The sequence below is a fragment of the Triplophysa dalaica genome, chromosome 15 (assembly GCF_015846415.1).
Source record: "Triplophysa dalaica isolate WHDGS20190420 chromosome 15, ASM1584641v1, whole genome shotgun sequence".
In the NCBI taxonomy this organism is placed as follows: Eukaryota; Metazoa; Chordata; class Actinopteri; order Cypriniformes; family Nemacheilidae; genus Triplophysa; species Triplophysa dalaica.
This window is the reverse complement of record NC_079556.1, coordinates 3,568,422-3,588,591: the sequence shown is the minus strand read 5'-3', so window position 1 is coordinate 3,588,591 and position 20,170 is coordinate 3,568,422. Positions and strand designations below refer to the sequence as shown.

At 38.7% G+C, this 20,170-nt stretch overlaps 2 protein-coding genes across 10 annotated transcripts; both read left to right on the top strand.

The window, feature by feature from the left end:
- The first annotated feature begins 2,036 nt into the window (after positions 1–2,036).
- kcnk13a (potassium channel, subfamily K, member 13a) lies at positions 2,037–6,274 on the top strand. Its single transcript, XM_056768266.1, has 2 exons — positions 2,037–2,975; positions 4,493–6,274. The coding sequence occupies exons 1-2, from the start codon at positions 2,639–2,641 to the stop codon at positions 5,392–5,394; spliced, it is 1,239 nt and encodes a 412-aa protein (XP_056624244.1). The 5' UTR covers positions 2,037–2,638; the 3' UTR covers positions 5,395–6,274.
- A 1,358-nt stretch (positions 6,275–7,632) lies between these two features.
- hmbox1a (homeobox containing 1a) lies at positions 7,633–20,065 on the top strand. 9 transcript variants are annotated; one of them, XM_056768447.1, is made up of 9 exons: positions 7,633–7,828; positions 10,937–11,479; positions 11,606–11,691; positions 11,945–12,055; positions 13,066–13,222; positions 13,617–13,699; positions 13,803–13,898; positions 14,095–14,210; positions 15,850–20,065. In XM_056768447.1, exons 2-9 carry the CDS (start codon positions 10,938–10,940, stop codon positions 15,991–15,993), a joined length of 1,335 nt encoding a protein of 444 aa, XP_056624425.1. In that variant the 5' UTR covers positions 7,633–7,828; position 10,937; the 3' UTR covers positions 15,994–20,065. The 9 variants fall into 9 exon arrangements, with proteins under 9 accessions (XP_056624425.1, XP_056624423.1, XP_056624422.1 ...); XM_056768445.1 differs by having other exon boundaries at positions 14,092–14,210; XM_056768444.1 differs by having other exon boundaries at positions 14,089–14,210.
- Positions 20,066–20,170: the final 105 nt, after the last annotated feature.

Genomic DNA, 20,170 nt, shown 5'->3' with positions numbered 1-20,170 from the left:
CAATGGTAGAAGTAAGCTTTTGTATCATTTAGTGTATAAGTGTAGATCCTTTGTATTGCATTTGACTTCTGTTTTGTTGAGTCCGCCTTGTTTTTCCTTAATTAATTTGTAAAAGAACAAAAAAATTTAAACTCAGTACAAGCTTAAAATTATTTTTAAATAGAAAAGTCCATCCTGTTTTTTTAAAGAAAAAAATATGTATTACATTATACAATAGTATGCTTATCCTATACATAATCAAATGAAACAGACTTTAAACAGTGATTTTGAACCTGTCACATTCAGACCACCCTAAAGCATCAAAAGTCGGTAACAGGTACCATTTATAAAACGGCAACCTCTCAAATCCATTTTCAGAGTTTTTGAGATTTGTCATATAACAGGTTTAGTTCAGATAAAAAGAGAAGTAAATGAAACCGTGTAAACTTAAATTGGCTATTTTTACATTGATTATTTTTCATCTGTTTTCTCAAACAGATTCCAGGCACAGAGGACAGATCGATTTTTTCGTAGCCTCTGGAGTGATGCAGTAGCCTAATGTGTTTGTGTAGGACTGCGCCCTGCTGAAATCACTGATTTAGCGAATATGTTCAAACTACACAATAATTGGTGCTGTTTCATACTTTCATGCCACGGTACATTTAAAAAAAATCTGTGCATTAATAGAGGAATGCCCTGTGGTCTAGACTATTATTTCACGTTTCTTCAGCAAATATTTTTGATAGCCTCCACTTTGCTTTAGATTACAGCAGTTGTGTTTTGTAGAACAATTTATAAAACAGTCAAATTATGTAACACTGGATGCATAAGTGTCATTTGTAGGGGTCATTGTGGACCCATATAGGTATTAGAGAGCTCTCCTCCATTCTTGAAAGATCTTTCAGCATCGATCTCAAAGAATTAAAGTAATTCCGAACAGAGCAGTCTGGTCTACACAATGAGAATCATTATATGTTTACTCTCGAATGAATGGCCACTGTGTAAACAATTTCAGTTACACTGTCGTGAGTAATGCCTTCTTCACTATTATTAATCTGGCAATCATATTATTTTCACCCTGATTTGTATTTGATGTTGACCTTTGAATCAAAAGCTGTTTATTCAAAAATCGTGCTTGAATATAAAGGAAAGAGGTACATTCATAACAGGTGATTATGGCATTCGTATATAAAAAAGTTTCGCAAGATCCTTGTTATAGCCTACATATTATTTTATTGATGCTACACCAGAAATAACAAATGCCCGGTTTCACAGACGAATCTTAAGGCCTAGTCCCAGTCTAAACTAAATGTTTAAATGAAAATAACTAATATGTAAGTCCTATTGTTTTGTGTCAAAATGCACATCATGATTGTTTTTTACTACGGCATTTTTATAAAAGAAAATTATTATTTTTAATTTCATCACTTCAAGTCCCCGTGCACCGCAAGTTGTGATCGATTTTACTTCCGTATTCTAACAGAATTTCCGACTGAGAAAAAATAGTGGGCATGGCTTGCGTTTTTCACTGCGAATTGATTGGATGTGTAAAGACAGCTGTTGCATTTTAAAAATGAAACCGGCAGCAGGCCGACAGTTGAGGGGGAGGAGTTAACGGATGCGCCGCCCAAGCCGTCTAATTTACGTCATAAGAGATGGACCGTCATTTCAGGGCGGAAGTGTATTTTCAGATTTTAACTGAACATTATGAGGTACCTGAATTTAGAAAAGAAAATTACCCACGTTGATAAGCTATTTACAATAAACGCTGCAATATTTCATGAAAAAAATAAGAATTGTCATTTTTAATTTCACTGGTACTTTAAGGGTTGGATTAAGTTAATCCTTGTTTGTGAAACCAACATGGACACTGCACTTTACTATAATAAAACCATATCACCACAATTACTCAATGTGCCTTGGCAACTACTGCAGAACAAAACCTCACGCGTTTTAATATTAAAGCAGCGAATATCGGAAGGTGACGTCAGATGAGTATCAGTCTGCACCTCGCGAGCAGACTACATTTTTTTGTCTGACCACTGAGCGATGTCACACGCCTGCAACTAAAACATCGCGGTTTGCATGCATGAGGATTGTAAAGAAACGACGGCAATTTATACTTTCCTTGTGTTTCTCTATGAACATGAAGCGCGGTGGAGTGAACATCTCCAGAGAGTTCTTCCAGCTGTTTAACGTTAAGTTTTGCCTCCATAAACTCAATGCAAACGCGTACTAAACTTGTTTTATCTCGAGCACAAATGCAATGCGTTTCTTTCCTATGCATTATTTATATATCGCATGCTTTTCAGTCGCCTTGCATCCACGCGCACGCAGCCACCTGAAGGATGTACCAGATGAAGTGGACCGGGAGTTCTGAATCCAGGCGCAACCGGGCGAGTCGGCGAATCCCAGCGGAGATGAGCTGAACTAACAGATCCACCCACCATCTCATCTGTGAGGATTTTAAATTGGCGAAAAACAATTCTCAAAGGATGGTATGAGCATCCCTCAGCATTGCTCATGTACAGCGCATTTTGTGTACATGCATTCCAAGAATAATGGAAATCGAGGAAGTTTTCTACATGTGCATGCCCAACGCAGTTAAATGTAAGATGCGGAGACTTTATTTTCGGTCCTGTCCAACTGCAGTCAAATAATGGCATGTAAAGGCTCTTGCTGCTGTGGCTTTGGTCCCGTGAATGAAGATAATGCCAGGTTTATAATGCTGATGCTGTTCATCGTCCTGTACCTGCTGTGTGGAGCCGCTGTGTTTTCAGCACTGGAGCGTCCAATGGAGAAACAAGCCAAGGAAAGATGGGCTCAGAGGTTTGAGCTCTTCAGCCAAAAGTACAACCTCAACAGAAGTGATTTGGAGAAGTTCTTGAGATATTACGAGGAGGCGAACATGGCAGGTATACGGGTGGACACCCTCAGACCTCGCTGGGATTTTACCGGGGCGTTTTATTTCGTCGGCACAGTTGTTTCCACCATAGGTGAGGAGGAAAGAAACACATGAAACCTGTCACTTATTATCGACGTATTATCAAAGAACTTTTCACAAATGTATGGTGTAAATCTATATGTCACTTAACATTTGCTAACGCAGTTAATAAAATAAATTATAGATCTATGACGATCATTGGGGTATTGGGGAGACAGGGGCAAGTTGTCACAGAGGTTTATAAAAGGTTTAAGTCAAAGATGTATTCCTTGGATTGGTTTTCTCTTACAGCTATTTTGTCTCTTGGCTTCAAATAAGGTAGTTAAACACTTTTAAATCAGATTAAATGCCATTGTGAACATGTGAAGCAAAAATCCTCTTATTTTTAAAGTGGACATACCATAACATACTGACAGTTAAAAGACAAGGGTTAAAAGGTTTTTGGCAAAGTAGGGGTTTGCATTGATGTTGTTGATGCATGACATTTTTGGTGTACTGTTTAAAGTTAGTGGCAGCTTATAGTGTGACAACATGCCCCACTATTGTGATTTGACATGTTGTCACTCCAACAGTTCTGTATTTTTCTGCCTGGGCAGTAATGGAAGATATTTGCTAGCTTGTTTTGCAGATTCGTGCGTGCCAATACAGAATTTTTAGTAGGAAAATAAACCATCTAAAATATATTTTCTTAGACATTATATACGTCAATGTGTTAATTACAGTATTATTGACTGTCAGAAATTTTACAAATGAACGTAATGTACATAATGTAATTATTTGGCAAGGATGCTTGTAAACGAATTAGAAATAATTGCATTTAGGCTATACAGTATGTTCTTTGCTGATGTTAACACAAGGTTCAAATGTTCAGTAAGTATATAACCACCTCCAGACAGAAAGCTTTCTCTCTGTTCATATTAAATTACAAGACAACACATTTTATTTTGTATGCTTAACAATTAAATTGTCAAAACAGACACCACCGAGATTAGCCCTGGGACTTAATGAAAATTCAGTAAATCCACATTGAACGCTCCAGGTTATGCAATGAAAGATGTATTTGCACAATGTTCCAATTTCTTCTGGTTTTATTCCTCACTAAGTCCAAGAAAATTTCCCAAAGGGTTTGCAACCCACAACCTTACAAACCCACGCCTGTTAGCCATTCAAGATCGCATTTCAAAAATAACTGTAGCTTGCTGTATACTGTCCATCTTTTTATTTGGTATATGAAGTCCTCAATATTGGTGCTTTGTTTGATTTTTTTCTACGACTCAATTACTAACACAATGAAAGACCTTATGAAATCTCCCTCGGCAACACATCTGTTCTGAGAAGGTGAATATGCTCTTGTCTTTGTCCTCCTCAATGGCGGCTTTTATGTGAAGAGAAATACATTGATGAGAATAATAATGAAACACACTTGGTATTTGCATTTCAATGAGCGTGAAAAGATCACGAGCAGCAACAAGTTGTAGTTCAACTGGAATAAATTTTTGTTTACACTCTGTGATACTGCCATGAACCCGATGTTATTCGTGACCCAAAACTCTTTTCTCCTTCTTCCAGGTTTTGGAATGACGACACCCGCCACGGTCGGTGGCAAAATCTTCCTCATCTTTTACGGTCTCATCGGCTGCGCAGCCACCATTTTATTCTTCAACCTTTTCTTGGAGAGGATAATAACAGTCCTGGCTATCATCCTCAAGTTCTGCCACGAAGTCCAACGTCGACGCAAGGGAGTTTTGCCTCACGACAGCAGACAGGGCTCGCGCAACGTGAGACTGAGCCGCGAGGACAGTCTGGCGGGATGGAAGCCGTCGGTGTATTGTGTGATGCTGATTCTTTGCGTAGCAGCAATAATCGTCTCTTGTTGTGCTTCAGCTATGTACTCTTCCATTGAGGGATGGGCTTATTTAGATTCGCTTTACTTCTGCTTCGTGGCGTTCAGCACCATTGGGTTCGGAGATATGGTTAGCAGTCAGAGGGCCAGCTACGAGAACCAGGCCTTCTACCGTATCGGCAATTTCATCTTGATATTGATGGGCGTTTGCTGCATTTACTCGCTTTTCAATGTCATCTCCATTGTCATCAAGCAGGTGCTCAACTGGCTCTTAAAAAAGCTTGAGATTCCATGTCGCCACTGCCACGGAAGGTCCCTCCGGCCCCGCCGGAACGCTGTCATGCCTGGGCATCACAGGACACGTGCCCGCAACATTTCTATAGACACGGATGCGGTGAATGACAGCGAGACGGACGGTCGCAGGCTGTCTGGAGAAATGATCTCCATGAGAGACTTTCTGGCGGCTAACAAGGTGAACCTGGCGATCATGCAGAAACAGTTGTCCGAGACGGCCAACGGACATCCCCGGCCATGCAAGTCGACTCATAGGCACAATGGATTCTCCGGAGGAGTGGGAGCCTTGGGCATAATGAATAATAGGCTTGCAGAGACTAGCGTGGAGAGATAAATATGAACTTTGTCACAAACAAACACTTTATGACACTTCAGATTGCACTGTTCATAGTTGATCTATAATGACCTCTTTAGGAGAAGGCCTGTATATGTAGTTTATTATACGTGTAAGTTGATGATATATTCATTATCCGTTGCTGCTCTCAAGGTGAGATAATGGAAAACTGAAGCTCAGGTATGTTTTTAAGGCGAAGGGAAAGCTGCACCATCCTTTGATTCGAACTCTATTGAAAGATGTTTTGGCGAATGGAGGATTTATGATTTCCAAATGAGCACTTTATAACAGGACGAGGGAATATTTTTCACTCCATCAAATGATATATGTAAACACAATATGTCACAATGCCGGATATCCCACTAAGGTCTGAGGGAAAATCGAACTGAATACATTTTCAATTATATGTACTGCGTAGCAATTTGAGGAAAACAATTGAAATGAAAAATGTGCATTAGTTGGTTCTGTTTTGGCCCTCTCGCATACTCTTTTTGACTCTTTTATATACTCCTGTCTTTGGATGCCTCGCTTCTGTCTTATCACCATTTTTTTGGTTGGTCTGCTGAATGATAAAGGCCTAAGTGATAAGGTGATGCAAATTACATTTTCCAGTAGCATACAGTCCTTATCACTGTGCAGGTATTTAGATATTGGTGCATGAAGTATGACTATTATGAGAGATAGACACCCTTACGTTCCATCGGTAATTGACGTCAATACTGCAGATAATCCAGATACTCGTGAGTGTCAAACAGCTGTAGAGAATTCATGGCTCAAGAGCCTATTGATTCCTTGAAGTGTTTATCAGGTATCGCACATGAAACGGAGGATTCTGACATAATTAGGAGAGAGAAATGAGCAAGATTGCTTTGAAACAATGCCAAAATGGGTATGATGCAGGACATCATTTTCTTGAACACTTTGTATAAAGAACTTTGAATCCTGCGTACTTTGTTCTGAGATGGATGGTTGTGTGTTGAGTTGTAATGCATGATGAATTAAAATATGCGTTGCCAGTTTTACTTGGAAATCATGCGAATGTTTTCGTGTCATGTCTAATGTTTTGCTCCACCAATGTATGTGTCATTTTATTCACTTGTGTATTCACACTGTATGGTCACAATGGAAAGGTAAGGCGAAAGGACACATTCGAGATGATCACTGATGTGCAAATCAATAATTCTGAAAGTGGACGATTGAGTTTTCTTTCATCTGTTAATCTGAGCTGCAGGTAAGTGAATTTCTATAGGTTGGTGACAACAACCATGTCGCAGCGTATGTCATGATAATCCTTTATATTATTATATACAAGCCTATATAAACATTATAAACACTATATAGGCTATAATACACATAGGTTTCTGCATTCAGCAATGCACAGGGCAAGTCAGTAAACCAAACCATTATACTTTCTGTCATTTGCGCAAATAGGCAGGTAATCCAGTGTATTTATAGACAGCAGCCTATAATTATGTAGATGAAGTCGCTACCATAGTAACAAAACTATCAAAGGTTGTATTTGTTTTCGTTATATATAAAAACCTTTTTTAACCTATTTATTTATCATAAGAGATTCAGATTTTAAAAGACTATACGACATTTGCAGGCCATCCCGTCTGAACGTACTATAATTTTAAGGTATTGATAATAACTATTATTTATAGTATGTGCTGTACTACAGTATTTTTGCAAGGTTAAATTTGACATAAGAGCAACTGGTGTTTGCCTTAAATGTCCACTGGATGGAGCCAAGATCCAAGAAGACACACAGGGCAGGTGTTAAGCTTGCAACTTAAATTGGAAACCAGTGCTTTCAAACATAGCTTTTGCTAAACTTGTTTGAATTCACCCTTAATACATTAACCAATTAAAACCGAGAGTTTGCATCGTTTCACAAAGTGTTTTTAGTTATAAAACTGGACTTAAAATAATAAAACAAACTTCTTGTTTTAATTCTGCATTTACCTGTAAAGAAATAGGCTAAATTCGCCCCCTTTCGGTTACGGCGAATGGAAAAACGTAAGCAGCGAATAGCAAAAGTCAGAAATTATATTTTTGTCCGTGCAGCAGTTGGCGAAAAACGACCGAGGATGAAACTGTTCCATATTCCACTGGAGTTGTAGTTCATTATTCCGCGAGCTCCCGTTGAGTCCCGCTGTCCCGCCCGCCGCAGGGAACTACAACTCCCATGAAACCGCAACAGCGCTTACTGTTAATATCAATATGGCTTCTGTCAGTCAGACAAAGGCGAATCAGTTTTTGCCCTGAAATGAAATCAAATTAGGGCAAGGTAGCGGTCGAGTCTGACATCGTCCTGTTTCGCTGCTTCATTTCTGGTGGCGGGGATTGAAGGGAACAGCTGCGAGACGCGAACACTGTCAGTTTAGTTGAATAAATGCTGCGGTGCACGGAGGCCCCGCACGCGCAGAATCAGGTAAGTCTCAGATGCAGAATTACAAGAAAGGCGTAATTTATCTCATTCGGTCTGAGACGTGAGACATGCGTGCACATGCATGTGACACTTCGGGTTAGAATGAGCTCGGTTCGACTGTTGGTTCGCATGCAAGTCTCATCTGCCTGAATACTTGGGCGGGATAGGGGTTTAGAAAAGAAATGCATGCATGCAACTGTGCAACAACTGGGACTGTTGGTAGTGGTTAAACGAATAGTTGTTTCGTCGCACCTCGCATGATTTAACAATTATTAATATTGATAATAATATTGTAACTATTATTAGAGTTGACAGGAACCTAGAGACGTGTCAGTTGGGGATAGAGTATAAAGTTTAGGATGAATGAACTAAATGTGACTTAAGGTTAAATTATTAGAGTTACGTTTGGATACCTCCAGTCTTGTATATACAACAAAGTTTTGTCAAAGTTGAGTTTATTCTAACTTGTGGTTGTGGCTGTTTCTGTGTTTGTCATCTTCATTTAATGAATGCATATGAAGGTCTGTACTGTGGGCATCGGGTGGTACAGACGTCGGGTATCTGGTTCCTCATTGATCACCGGGCAAGATGGTCTTAATAATCCCCACTTGTTTAGAAGAAGTAAACTGATATTTTAAAGATGACCACTATTTACATACGAAACAAATGGGCCTTTTTAAAGTATTCAGGGTTTTGCGACCGCAGGAAGAGTTAGGATGCCTGACTGATGAAGAGAACCAGACCCATATGGACGAAACCAACTTTGATCTTCAGCTTCTGCAAAACATATGAGTTTCCAAAATACTGCAGCTCGATGGAGTGAGACACTATCATCTCTATTCTAATGATGCTTCTGTGACCTCCACAGTCCATCTAACAGAAAAACTACGAATATGCAAAGAAAACACTTCAATAAACATATTGTGACATACAAATCAGACGCTTTTAATTGAATGCTTGACATTGTAGCTTTCTTTCTTGGTTGTTGTTGATAAAACTAGTGATGAAATTTGCATTACTAACCACTCAGTTTAATATATTAAATGAGTTTCTGTATTTGATATTGCATAGTTTAACAGTAGCAGACCAGTTAACCAAGATTTCCAAGTGACGGAAGCGGTTTTGCATGCTTGTGGTTGAGTTTCTAGTGATTTAAAGGTATAGTTCACCCAAACATGAACATTTTTCATTTACTCACCCTCAGATTGTTCAAAGCCTGTATAAATATCTTTGTTCTGCTAAACACAAAGGGAGATATTTGGAAGAATGTCAGTAACCAAACAGATCTCATCCCCCATTTACTGCCATAGTAGGGAAAATAAATACCATTGGAGTAAATAGGTGATGGTTACCTACATTCTTCCAAATATCTTCCTATGTGTTAAGCAGCACAAAAAAATGTATACAGGCCTGGAACAATCTGAGGGTGAGTAAATGATGACAGTATATTCATTTTAGGTAACCTATCCCTTTAAAATGTCTGCGTTACTGATGTTTATGAGGTAGGATATTGTGTTATTTGAATTGGCTGTATTTCTGAACCATATTTGTTGTATGATGTCTTCACTGGCAGGATCTGTTGAGATTTTGTATTTCCATTTTCAAGAGCAGGCATGTTAGAAATAGCAGCAAAGACCGAAATGGCATCGTTCAAATACCAAACACCGCTTCGTGTCAGATAATTATCGTGTGGTGCATGCAACCCGGGGACAGTAGATAATTGTTTTTATGACTTATTTTGTTGTTTCTGTTTTTTTTACTGTCTTCTTATTGTGCTAATGCACACATAGTACAAATATGGTGTATGGTCAAACCTGCACAAATGCTTTATACACACTTTCGCAGCATGAGGCAATTTTTTTAGCTAATTCTCAAGGCTTTATTGTTGTTTTTGCTGCTTTGCTATATCTGATGTCTCTGAGATACAGCAATTAAAGCTCTTGAAGCTTTTTAAGGGTGCCTGAGTGAGCAGAAATCTTTTTCTGCATTTTATGCGATGCACGCACACGGAGACAAAAGCTGACATGATTACCAGAAGAATTGATTCCTGAAGAGCGTGTTGCAGGGAAATTGAATTCTTTATGTGGTTAAAACTGAAATGACGTTTATAAATGCTTTCTTCTGTCCCCGTTTAAAATGCAGAACTAAAACGATGCCATTTAGGATGATTCTTTTAAATAAAAATTGGAGTAAAACTTGCGCATTGAAACCACAAGTCCATTGCAACACTGGCTAAATCAATAGTGTGCGTTTTAGCCGGGACTATCTGTTTGATGACCAATGGCAGACGGGGGAGTGATCAGGAAAACTTTATGTAAACAGCCCTAATGTTTTTGAGCTATGATATGATGCAAATGGAATAGACGTGGCGAAGAATTTTTCCCCTTATATGAAGTCTTTACAGCTTGACTGCATTATTGTGTTCCATATGGAGTGCATATTGCATGAACATGTTGGGCAAGAATCTTTAACTATTTGAATGTCTAGCATGTGTGTGCATTTGTGGTTTTTTTTTGTGATGGAATACGTTGTAGCTTTATTCAGGCGTTGGCTGGCTGAGTTGTGTACAGTGTACTTGAACAATTCTGAATTAGTGAGTATATGTGTGTGTGTGTTTGTGTAACGTCTTGGCATTAAAGGAACTATTCTCAGACAGAACTGAGTGATTCATTCTCAGCTTCTTCACTAAAAGTAGGTTGGCCGCCTCGGATGGAATTTTTCTTGGCAGTTTTCCCTAAAGTTAACCTCCTTCCCCCCTCCTCACGTGTCCCGGCTCTCTTCTGTTTAAAGTCTATTAAAAATTCTGTGGTAATGCATGCGGTGTCTTTTTTGACCTCAGACGCACTTCCCTTGCAACGATTGGATGATAAAAGTGCTGCGACTTTGAGGTTTTCTTGGGAAAATCATGCCTTACTTGCAGCTCCGGCACGTGCCGCCCCGGCCGCAACCCCGCAGCTGGGATTCAAACGTTCCTTTTAATCGCATCCTCACGGCGGATGATATTGTTCACCGTGCATGCCATGTATTATCAACGCGGATTTAAGTTTTATTTCTCTGATATCAATTCTTTAATGCCGTAGCACTCTCTTTTCTCTCTCTCTCTCCCTGCAGAATGTCCCATTATACAGATGAGCCTCGCTTTACCATCGAGCAGATTGACTTGCTGCAGCGTCTGCGCAGGAGTGGCATGATGAAGCAAGAGATCTTGCACGCCATAGACACTCTCGACCGGCTGGACCGTGAGCACGTCGAGAAGTTCGGCCATCGGCACGCCAATGGCGGAAACGGGGCAGGGGCCGTCGCCAGCAACGGTAGCAACGCCACCACCTCTTCCAACTCCTGCACTACCTCCTCTAACAACCTCACAGCCTCTTCTTCAACGACCTCTACGGCCACACAGACCGGTTACCGTGGTAGCGGCCTCTCCCCCTCCCCTAGCAACAGCTACGACACCTCTCCGCCCCCGGCGGTCCCCACTCCGATGCAGGTAGTAGTGTCTATGGTCCAAAACGGACGGGACGTCCTCGCTGCTATGCCCAATGGGAAGCTGTCTCCGCCCCGTTACGCAGTAAGTAACTCCTCCACACGGGCCCACGGGTTCGAGCACACTGATGAGGAGGTGGACATCGATGACAAAGTCGAGGAGCTTATGAGGTCAGTGAGAAACACTTGGCTACGAGAGCGCCGTTCGGCTGTTGTTTTTCATTACATGTGCTTAGTTGTACGCCACCCAATCTCTCTCTCTCTCTCTCTCTCTCTCTCTCTCTCTCTTGTTTGTAGAATGGACAGTGCTATAATTAAAGAAGAGATTAAAGCTTTCTTGGGGAACCGGCGAATATCACAGGCTGTAGTTGCCCAAGTTACAGGTTAGAAAACAGTTTTGTCCTCCAAATGAAAGGAAAAAAATCTGTAATGTCAAGGGCTAGATGGTGTGACACTTGAAATGCTTAAAATAATAATAATTGACTCGTAGTGCTATATTTTTGTAACATTTATACAGAAATGTCAGCTTTATAACCGCATTACGGTTAAGAAATTTGTTAAGAGGCTTTAGAAAACAACATTAATTTTTATTTAAATCTTATTTTGCCTTTATATGCTGTTTGTCAATCTCTTCAGGTATAAGTCAAAGCCGGATCTCTCATTGGCTGCTTCAGCAGGGTTCAGACCTCAGTGAGCAGAAGAAAAGAGCTTTCTACCGCTGGTACCAACTGGAGAAAACTACACCCGGTACTACTCTTTTTGCCGAGCGGCAACCTTCCGGTCTCTCTCGTGAAACTAAGTGACATAAACTGCAATACATTGACTGGCCACTAGAGACTGGCTCCAAAACAGAGCAGAATCTCATTGAGCCCCATGATTTAATGCTCAACTTTATAGCAGAGTAAAACATGTTTACAGCCTGGTACAAAAAATGATTTTGGTCTATAAAGCTAATTTTTCAGGGGGTGAATCTTTCATAACTCATCCGTTTAAATAATAGTACTCCTTAAAATGAAGGGCGGTACCACATGAGTGACTAGTGTGTTACCAACCAGGCACCTCAACTCTACCCACGTCCCTTTTTGACCTTTTTTATCATCCGGGAGTGACGCGCTGCCAAGATGGCGACAACAAGCTCCGCCTACTTTAGGCTTCAAAATTGCACTTCACAAACTTACGGGTGACATCACGTCCATGTTTTATACAGTCTGACAGTTCACCCAAAATCAAACTCTGTCCTTATTTACTTACGCTTACATTATTTCACATTCATATTCATATAAAATATAAGTGATGTGATTCTTTCATTAGCTTATTTGATGGTTTACTCATTCCAAAGACTTTTTCTTCAGCCGAACACAATTTTATTTTAAATGTTGGTAACCTAACAACATTGACTTCCATTGTATTGACACAAAACCACTGAGACATTTCTCGAAATATCTTCTTTTGCGTTCTGCAGAAAAAAATAAGTTTTAAATAACATGAGGATAAATAAATCATTAGCAAATAGTATATTCATGTTGGCCTATATTAGTTTAAGAACAGTGAAGAGATCTTCGGAGCGCCGGTCGACTCAGATAATACTCCACTAGCTTCATGCAGTCAGATGTGATGTAAGATATCAGATGTTCAGTGAATAGATTAGAAGGTCGCTTTTCTCATTTTCTCATCATCATTTTTTTCCTGATGCAGTGAATTGCCAGTCAGAAAATCTTTAACTTTATGACACCTCATGTGATATGTTTACGTCTCAGGTGCAACATTAGCGATGCGGCCCACCCCAATGGCCCTGGAGGATGTGGTGGAGTGGCGTCAAACTCCCCCTCCTATCAGCAGCACGCAGGGCAGCTTTCGCCTGAGACGCGGCAGTCGCTTCACATGGAGGAAAGAATGTCTGGCGGTGATGGAGAGGTGAGAGAGAGATGAGGGCTCATGGGAAGGGCTGATTAATAGTTTGAATGGTCAAGACCGGTAACTATCTTTTCTAGCATTTGTGATTTTTTGAAGTCAGTTTCTGTGGATTTTAGTTATGTATTGAGAACGGTAGCAGGGTTGATGTTTAAATGTTGTAGCTTTATATAAGACATTTTTCATAATGTGTGATCGGGGCAAGCTGTCATACATTTTACAAGTTTGTGTAATAAGAGTAAAACTGTGATTTGACATTTATTTTTGACATTTTTGCTGTTTCATGAATAGTTTTGTGTGTCATTTTTGTTTTACTGGTTAAATATAGATAAATAGCAATAATTTAGATTTTATGTCATCTAACACATCATCTGTCTCACAATCTTTTTTGCTCCAGTTATTTCAACGACAACCAGTATCCCGATGAAGCCAAACGAGAAGAAATTGCCAACGCCTGCAATGCAGTTATACAAAAACCAGGTAATTTATAACACAATTCCTATAAACATAAAGAATGCTTGTATAAACGACTGTGATGGCGGCCCCAGACGGTATTGATGCCTTGCACTTTTATTTGATTAAGGGAAAAAGCTTTCAGATCTCGAGCGGGTCACGTCACTGAAAGTTTACAACTGGTTTGCCAACAGACGGAAGGAAATCAAGAGAAGAGCCAACATAGGTAATGTTGAAGCCCTCTGGGGACACAAAGCTCAAAGTACAATGCATTTTGAACATGTGTGATATCATCATTTCCATCGCATTCTCATTGGATGCATCATGTACATTCATCAGAAATATTTCAGGAAGCTCAGTTCCACATGTCGTGCATGAGCTCAGATATGTTATGGCGAGGTCTGTTTTTTTCGAAGAAGCAGCAATCCTGGAAAGTCATGGGATTGATGTCCAGAGCCCAGGAGGTCATTCCAACAGCGATGAGATTGATGGCAATGACTACGGCGAGCAGGTCGCTGCTGACCAGGTTTTGGGAATGGTAAGGACCGTGTTTAGCTTTATTATGGAAACTTGTAGGATGGCTTTGTTTATATAAACAAAACTTCTTGTATATTTGAATTTATATGGGTGGTTGACAAATAAACCGTAAATGTGATGTATGGTCTGACAGCATTTTTTTTTTAAAACAAACAATGAGGAGAATTCTCTCTTGTGCTATTTTAAATTATACAAATAAATATTCATACATTGTTTTTATTTTATTTAGTTTTTGTTGTTTTTAACAGTTTTTTCCATGTCACCATAGGACACATGTACAGAATATTTGTCAACTACCTATATACTGTATAATCACAGTGTAAAGGTTTAGGCTCATTTACTCCTTCTGTATATAATTTGTCCACATTAAGAATAATGGTAAACTCATGAAAACATCAAATGTCTAACCACATGGATTATGTTGCGACTTAAAAAAATCATTAAAACGATTATATTTTAGCATTTATCACGCAGCTTCTCGAGGTCTCACTCTGGGATGCTTTTTAAACCGTATTGAAGCTGTACCTTCATCTATTCATATATTTGAATTCATTATTTGATCTAAATCATCCAGATTTTGTTATTGTTTTGTAATAAAATAATCATAATTTTATTTTGGTGTACAAAAATCATTCTAAACACCTACCTTCTGTGACGTGTTGCATCACTACGGTAGTGTTTAATCCAGACTCACTGACAAAGTTGACGTTAAACAGGAAGTCAGGCACACAAGGAAAATATGAAGAGTTTGGTTCTAAAAATCATGTTTTTTTATTGTGCATTCCAATTAATATCCATCAAACTGCAGTTGGTTTGTTTTGATTCAAGCCATCATAACAAAAACATACTGCTAACACACAATAAAAACATGATAACATCATAAAAAAACATGATATATTTCTCATTTTGAAACCCAACTTTACATAAATAGATGACCAAATGATGAAGTAATGAGTTCATTAATTAGACCACAGGTGGACAGAAGGAAATAATCAAACACACTGAAACAGAAAACCAAACAACTCGGACAGCTTTACATTCTTTAGAAGCATTTTAATGAAGTTACTGTTCAACTTTTTTACAGTAGTTTATATAAAACATTTTCCAGAAATAAATAAAGTGATGTTTTCAGCTGGTTTGGTTGAATCTTAACACAAATGACTGCAAACACAAATGATTACAGAGCTGTGATGTCATCTTTTGTTTTAAAGAGAGCAGTGCTTCCTGCAGAGGTGACCTGTCATCACCCACTCTGGTATGCAGACACACAAAATTGGCAACATAAACACGTGATCAGTGTGTGTTTGTGCGTTTTCATCACACTTTAAATCTGTTTTTTACCTGAGATGTTACACAGTGACAAGGTTATTTCCTGTTTCCACTGACACTGTGAAAAAAGCAGGAATTCACACGCATCACTGCACATTGCCTGATCCATTTGTTTAATGATGCAAAAAATGATTTTGCATTTAGAGCTTTCTTTTATTTTTACAGAAAATCTTAGTTTACCTTTGTGGGTCGTGACAGCACACCACATCCTTTTAAAACTGGGGGGACACAATGTCTCGTCTGATTGGCTAAGAATTGGCTGAGACAGGTGAGCTCCAATCGAACAAGTCCGTTTCTCTACTTCCCTCTAGGATGACACCGCCGGCCCAGGTGAACACCAAGACCCTATAGCTTTGGCTGTGGAGATGGCCGCTGTCAATCACAGCATCCTGGCGCTGGCGAGGCAGGGCGGAGCCACAGGCGACATTAAAACAGAGGTGCTGGATGACGAATGAGAATTTTCCCTCACGGGTGCCACGCGTAAAGGAAGCCGAAGGAGAAATGTGGGGTTACGAGATTAAAAACAGTTGCGTGAACTGTGATCACAGAGGATTATGGCCAGGTCACGGGTGACCAAAGTGAAATGCAGAGGTTGTAAAGACTGTTAACCCAACATTCCCCTCTTCCAGCTCCCTCGTACATGTGACGCCTCAATAGTGTTTTCATTCTAACAGCTCTCCTAAATGCAGCAGGTTTATGACACGTTCACTAAAAACTCAGTTCGTAGAACATATCAGCTGTCATTTCACACTCAGATAATGAATTTCACCTCTTTTTTGGTCTTTCAGGAAGTCTTCTTTGCAGGATATAAGAGGTCAGGATCATATTAACTGTTTACTGTCCTCTCGCTCTCTCCAGGGAAAGTGTGTTGGGAAGCGTATTCTCTCTCACTTGTTAACTTATTTCTTTTTGATATACAGTCGATGCACGCCTGCATTTGCTGAAATTCATTTCAAGTTTCAGGGTCCAAAATTAACGGTCAACTTGAGTTTTGCTGTGCAAAATAAATCAAACAAAAGTTACCAATCGCTGCTAACTCTGCCATAAAAATGTAGTTTAAAAATGATAGTCCAACTCTCGCACAGAAGCGATGCAGTTAAACATCAATTACAAATAGAAAAAAGCCGAAAATAAACGAATAACAAAGTAATTGGCTTGGGGAAAAATGAACGAATCGCCTGACGTTATAATTTAGTTCCGAGTCGGATTTGCGTCACTCCTTGTAATGCCCGACTAGGTTCAATTTGCGACACTGTACGCGGTAGACCAATCACAGCAGACTAGAACATCTGACCAATCAGAGCAGAGTAGGATGACAGAAAGGAGGGGATTAGACGGATGAATCGTCGAACGAATCATTCGAGGGTCAGTCAAGAACTGCCTATTATTAGAAAATAAAAGTTTTTTACACCGTGTATGTACGTAAACTTGTTGTTGGACACTCCTTAAACCAAAGTTGGACCTTATAAATCACAAATGATTTACTCTTTAAGCAAGTATTTAAAATATCTGAAGTCACTCATTATCCTAGCCCCAATTCGCAGCGTTAGGCTTATAATATTCATTCATACCTTGACATATTGATTTATCACGTAATGGTAAATGTAAAGTTACCTGCAATTGAATGTTTTGAACACAGATGGCGACAGAGAGGCTCACGTTAAAGATTGCAGCTTAAGATGCGTATTGAAGTTTGTTTCGACTCGATTGAACTGTAATTATGTATGGAAATTCGAGTAAGCTCAATACATGAAATAAAGAGTTCTATTAAAGGAAAAGCTCACCCAAAAAGGTTGTCATCGTGTACTCGCCCTCTTGTCATTACATCCTGTATAACTTTCTTTATTCTGCAGACATCGAAAGACGATATTTTGAAGAATGTTGGTAACTGAACAGCTTGAATACTACGGACACAAAACCAATGAATGGGGACTACCGTTGTTCGGTTACCAACATTCTTCAAAGAATGTGTAAATGGTGACAGAAGTTTCATTTTTGGGTGAACTCTCACTCTATCGCAAATGTTATGTAGTAAAAATAAACTAAAAATAGTAACAGGCAGTAAAACATTTTAAATTCACTCACTACTGGCAAGTTAATTTTGGACCCTGTTTGTCGCCATACAAGTTGTAAAGGACTGTTTCTGCAGTATGACAGCCTGCTGGCTTCAGCAATCACACACACTGCACTTTTAAGCACTGACATACGCGGCATGTATATGTTCTTGCCGCAACACGACTGTGCATCTCCGTGGAGGGACGACTGAAAACTCTACTCGTGAATATTGTGCCATTATACTTCAGCATTAGCAGACTAGAGTATCGGCTTTTCTGCAGGCGCCCTTAAAAGCAATCAGACAACAGCAGTTTATTTTAACATAAATACATAACGGAGTGTTTCATGGATGGAAAATGTAGCGTTGGCAAATTCTTGGTCTCAGCGAACGGGAAAACACTTGACAATCAGGGTAATGATGTTCCAATACTAAAACCTGCTGGTGTTTGCCTCGCGCTGGGAAAGCGACGATAGTTAGGTGTGAACATCCCTTCCACGAGGATTCTTTTCCAAACTTAAAGTGGATTTAACCACTCTAATAAATATCCCATGTGATTGCTTATTTTGTGTTAGCTTTGCCATTTAAATATGTCACTTTAGGGGAGGGTTTATGGTGCTTTGGGCATATTTTCTTTCTTTTATCTGGTACTGTTTCAAAGACATAAGGAAGTGCATAGTTTAGGTTATTTTTCTTGTGCTTCAGAATTGAAATATGGTGCTTGTTTTAAACACACATCCTCTAACAGATTTTAAAGTCTTTCCTTTTTGCTTTTTAGAAAGCTGCTTTCCATTTTAAATGCACATCGCTGCAGTCGAAAATAAGCTGTTTAGAATCAAAGTAGCTCTCAGACAGACGAATTTACCTGTGAAAGAAATATACGCTGCTTAAAAAAATTTCTTTTAGAATGTCTGAAATAACATTTTTAAAATTCATCAACACATTCTTGTGGACTGAACGTCTGTTTGTGAGATCTCAAGCTCACAAAGAACATAAATCGGAATACATATTATCAATATTTCTTAGAACCTGTTAATATGTTACAAGAGAAAGTGTAAAATCTGACAACACAATTTCTGTGAAAATGAATTATCATTGATGTGTTTAAGCGCTTACATTCTCTAATACATTGTTCCAACAAATCTACATAAATATATCTCGTCTACTTGCGAAAATCTATGTAATAAGGAAATTGTATGTTAAGAAAGATTATTATTCAACAGTTAGAACTGTTTCTTGCCTTAGAAACATTCTGCCAAGCAGATCTGTCAAATGAGACTTTATCAGCTTTGCCTTTTTTTGTAAAAACAATGTGTTTTTATTAGAATCAAATAGGGAAGGCCTGGGCTATTTATCACACTTTTTACTCCAGGTTTTTGTTAGGATGGGGTTATTTGTAAAAAACATGGAAATTTAACAAATGATTAAATGATTGTTTTGTCTAACAGAAAATTTCATTTATTACTTGTGTAAAATAAACATAAAACTATTCTTTTTTGAAAAAAATCTTTTAAAATTAGGTCCCGTAAGTAAAAATTGGAGGTAAAAATGTACCTTCATTATACAGTCTAGCCTTATCAACTATGTCATTTTGTCTGTATTTGAATTTAAGAATTTTAAACTGGACGTTTAACACCAACGTAAGCTATTATGGTCTCAAAATCGCACAGTTACTGACGCAGCTTGTGTGACAACTAACCCCAGTCTTCCCTAATTCACGTGACCATGACTGAAAGAAAACTGTATGGAAACTTTTAGTCCTGCTTCCCATGAAATTTCTTCCTAATGAAAGTTTCTCAGTTCATCAACTTTAAAACGATTATAGGCAGACAGTACCCGGTATTGCAATCTGCCAATATTAAATTTAGCAGACAATTTGTAAATCTTTGCCTAAAACACAAATGTGTTCCTCAGCCGGCTTTGCCAAACAAAATAAGTGGGAAATTTTGTTCGGTATATGTATGTTCTTGCACAGCAATCATGTAGTCTTGTATATTTTATTATAGGATACAGACAGCCCAACCTTCACCAGTTCCTCATCGAGTACTTTCTTAGAAACAGTATTGAGGCACAATATAATGTACAAGTGCCCAGCCAGTTACCCAATATTGTTCATGGAGGTGGTGTTCATAGAAATGAATATTGGAACAGAAGTTTGTCTTTAAAAGGAGGGAACAGTTTGACTGTGTTTTTATTCTGTCCATGTTCAATATGTGAATATATAAAATATATATAAATATATTCTATGAGTATAAAAAATGAAACTATATCACTGTTGTATTAACTTGAAATAGTCTAATCATTTATCTCTTATTACTGAATTTAGTGCCTTTTTTGGACAGTAGACTGTTCTGTAATTAATATGTAGTATAAAATACATATGCTTTGTTACTTTTTTAAGTTTTGTTTGGACACTTTTGTTTGTTTCCAACGTTTGTTTTTACGTTGTTTTTATTTTATTCTAGAGAATAAACCCTTAATGAGCAAAAAACACTGCTTACTGTTTTGTCTACATTTATCCAGAACAATTTTGTACATTTTCAAACTGTATTAAAAAATATTGTTTACTTATTTTACTG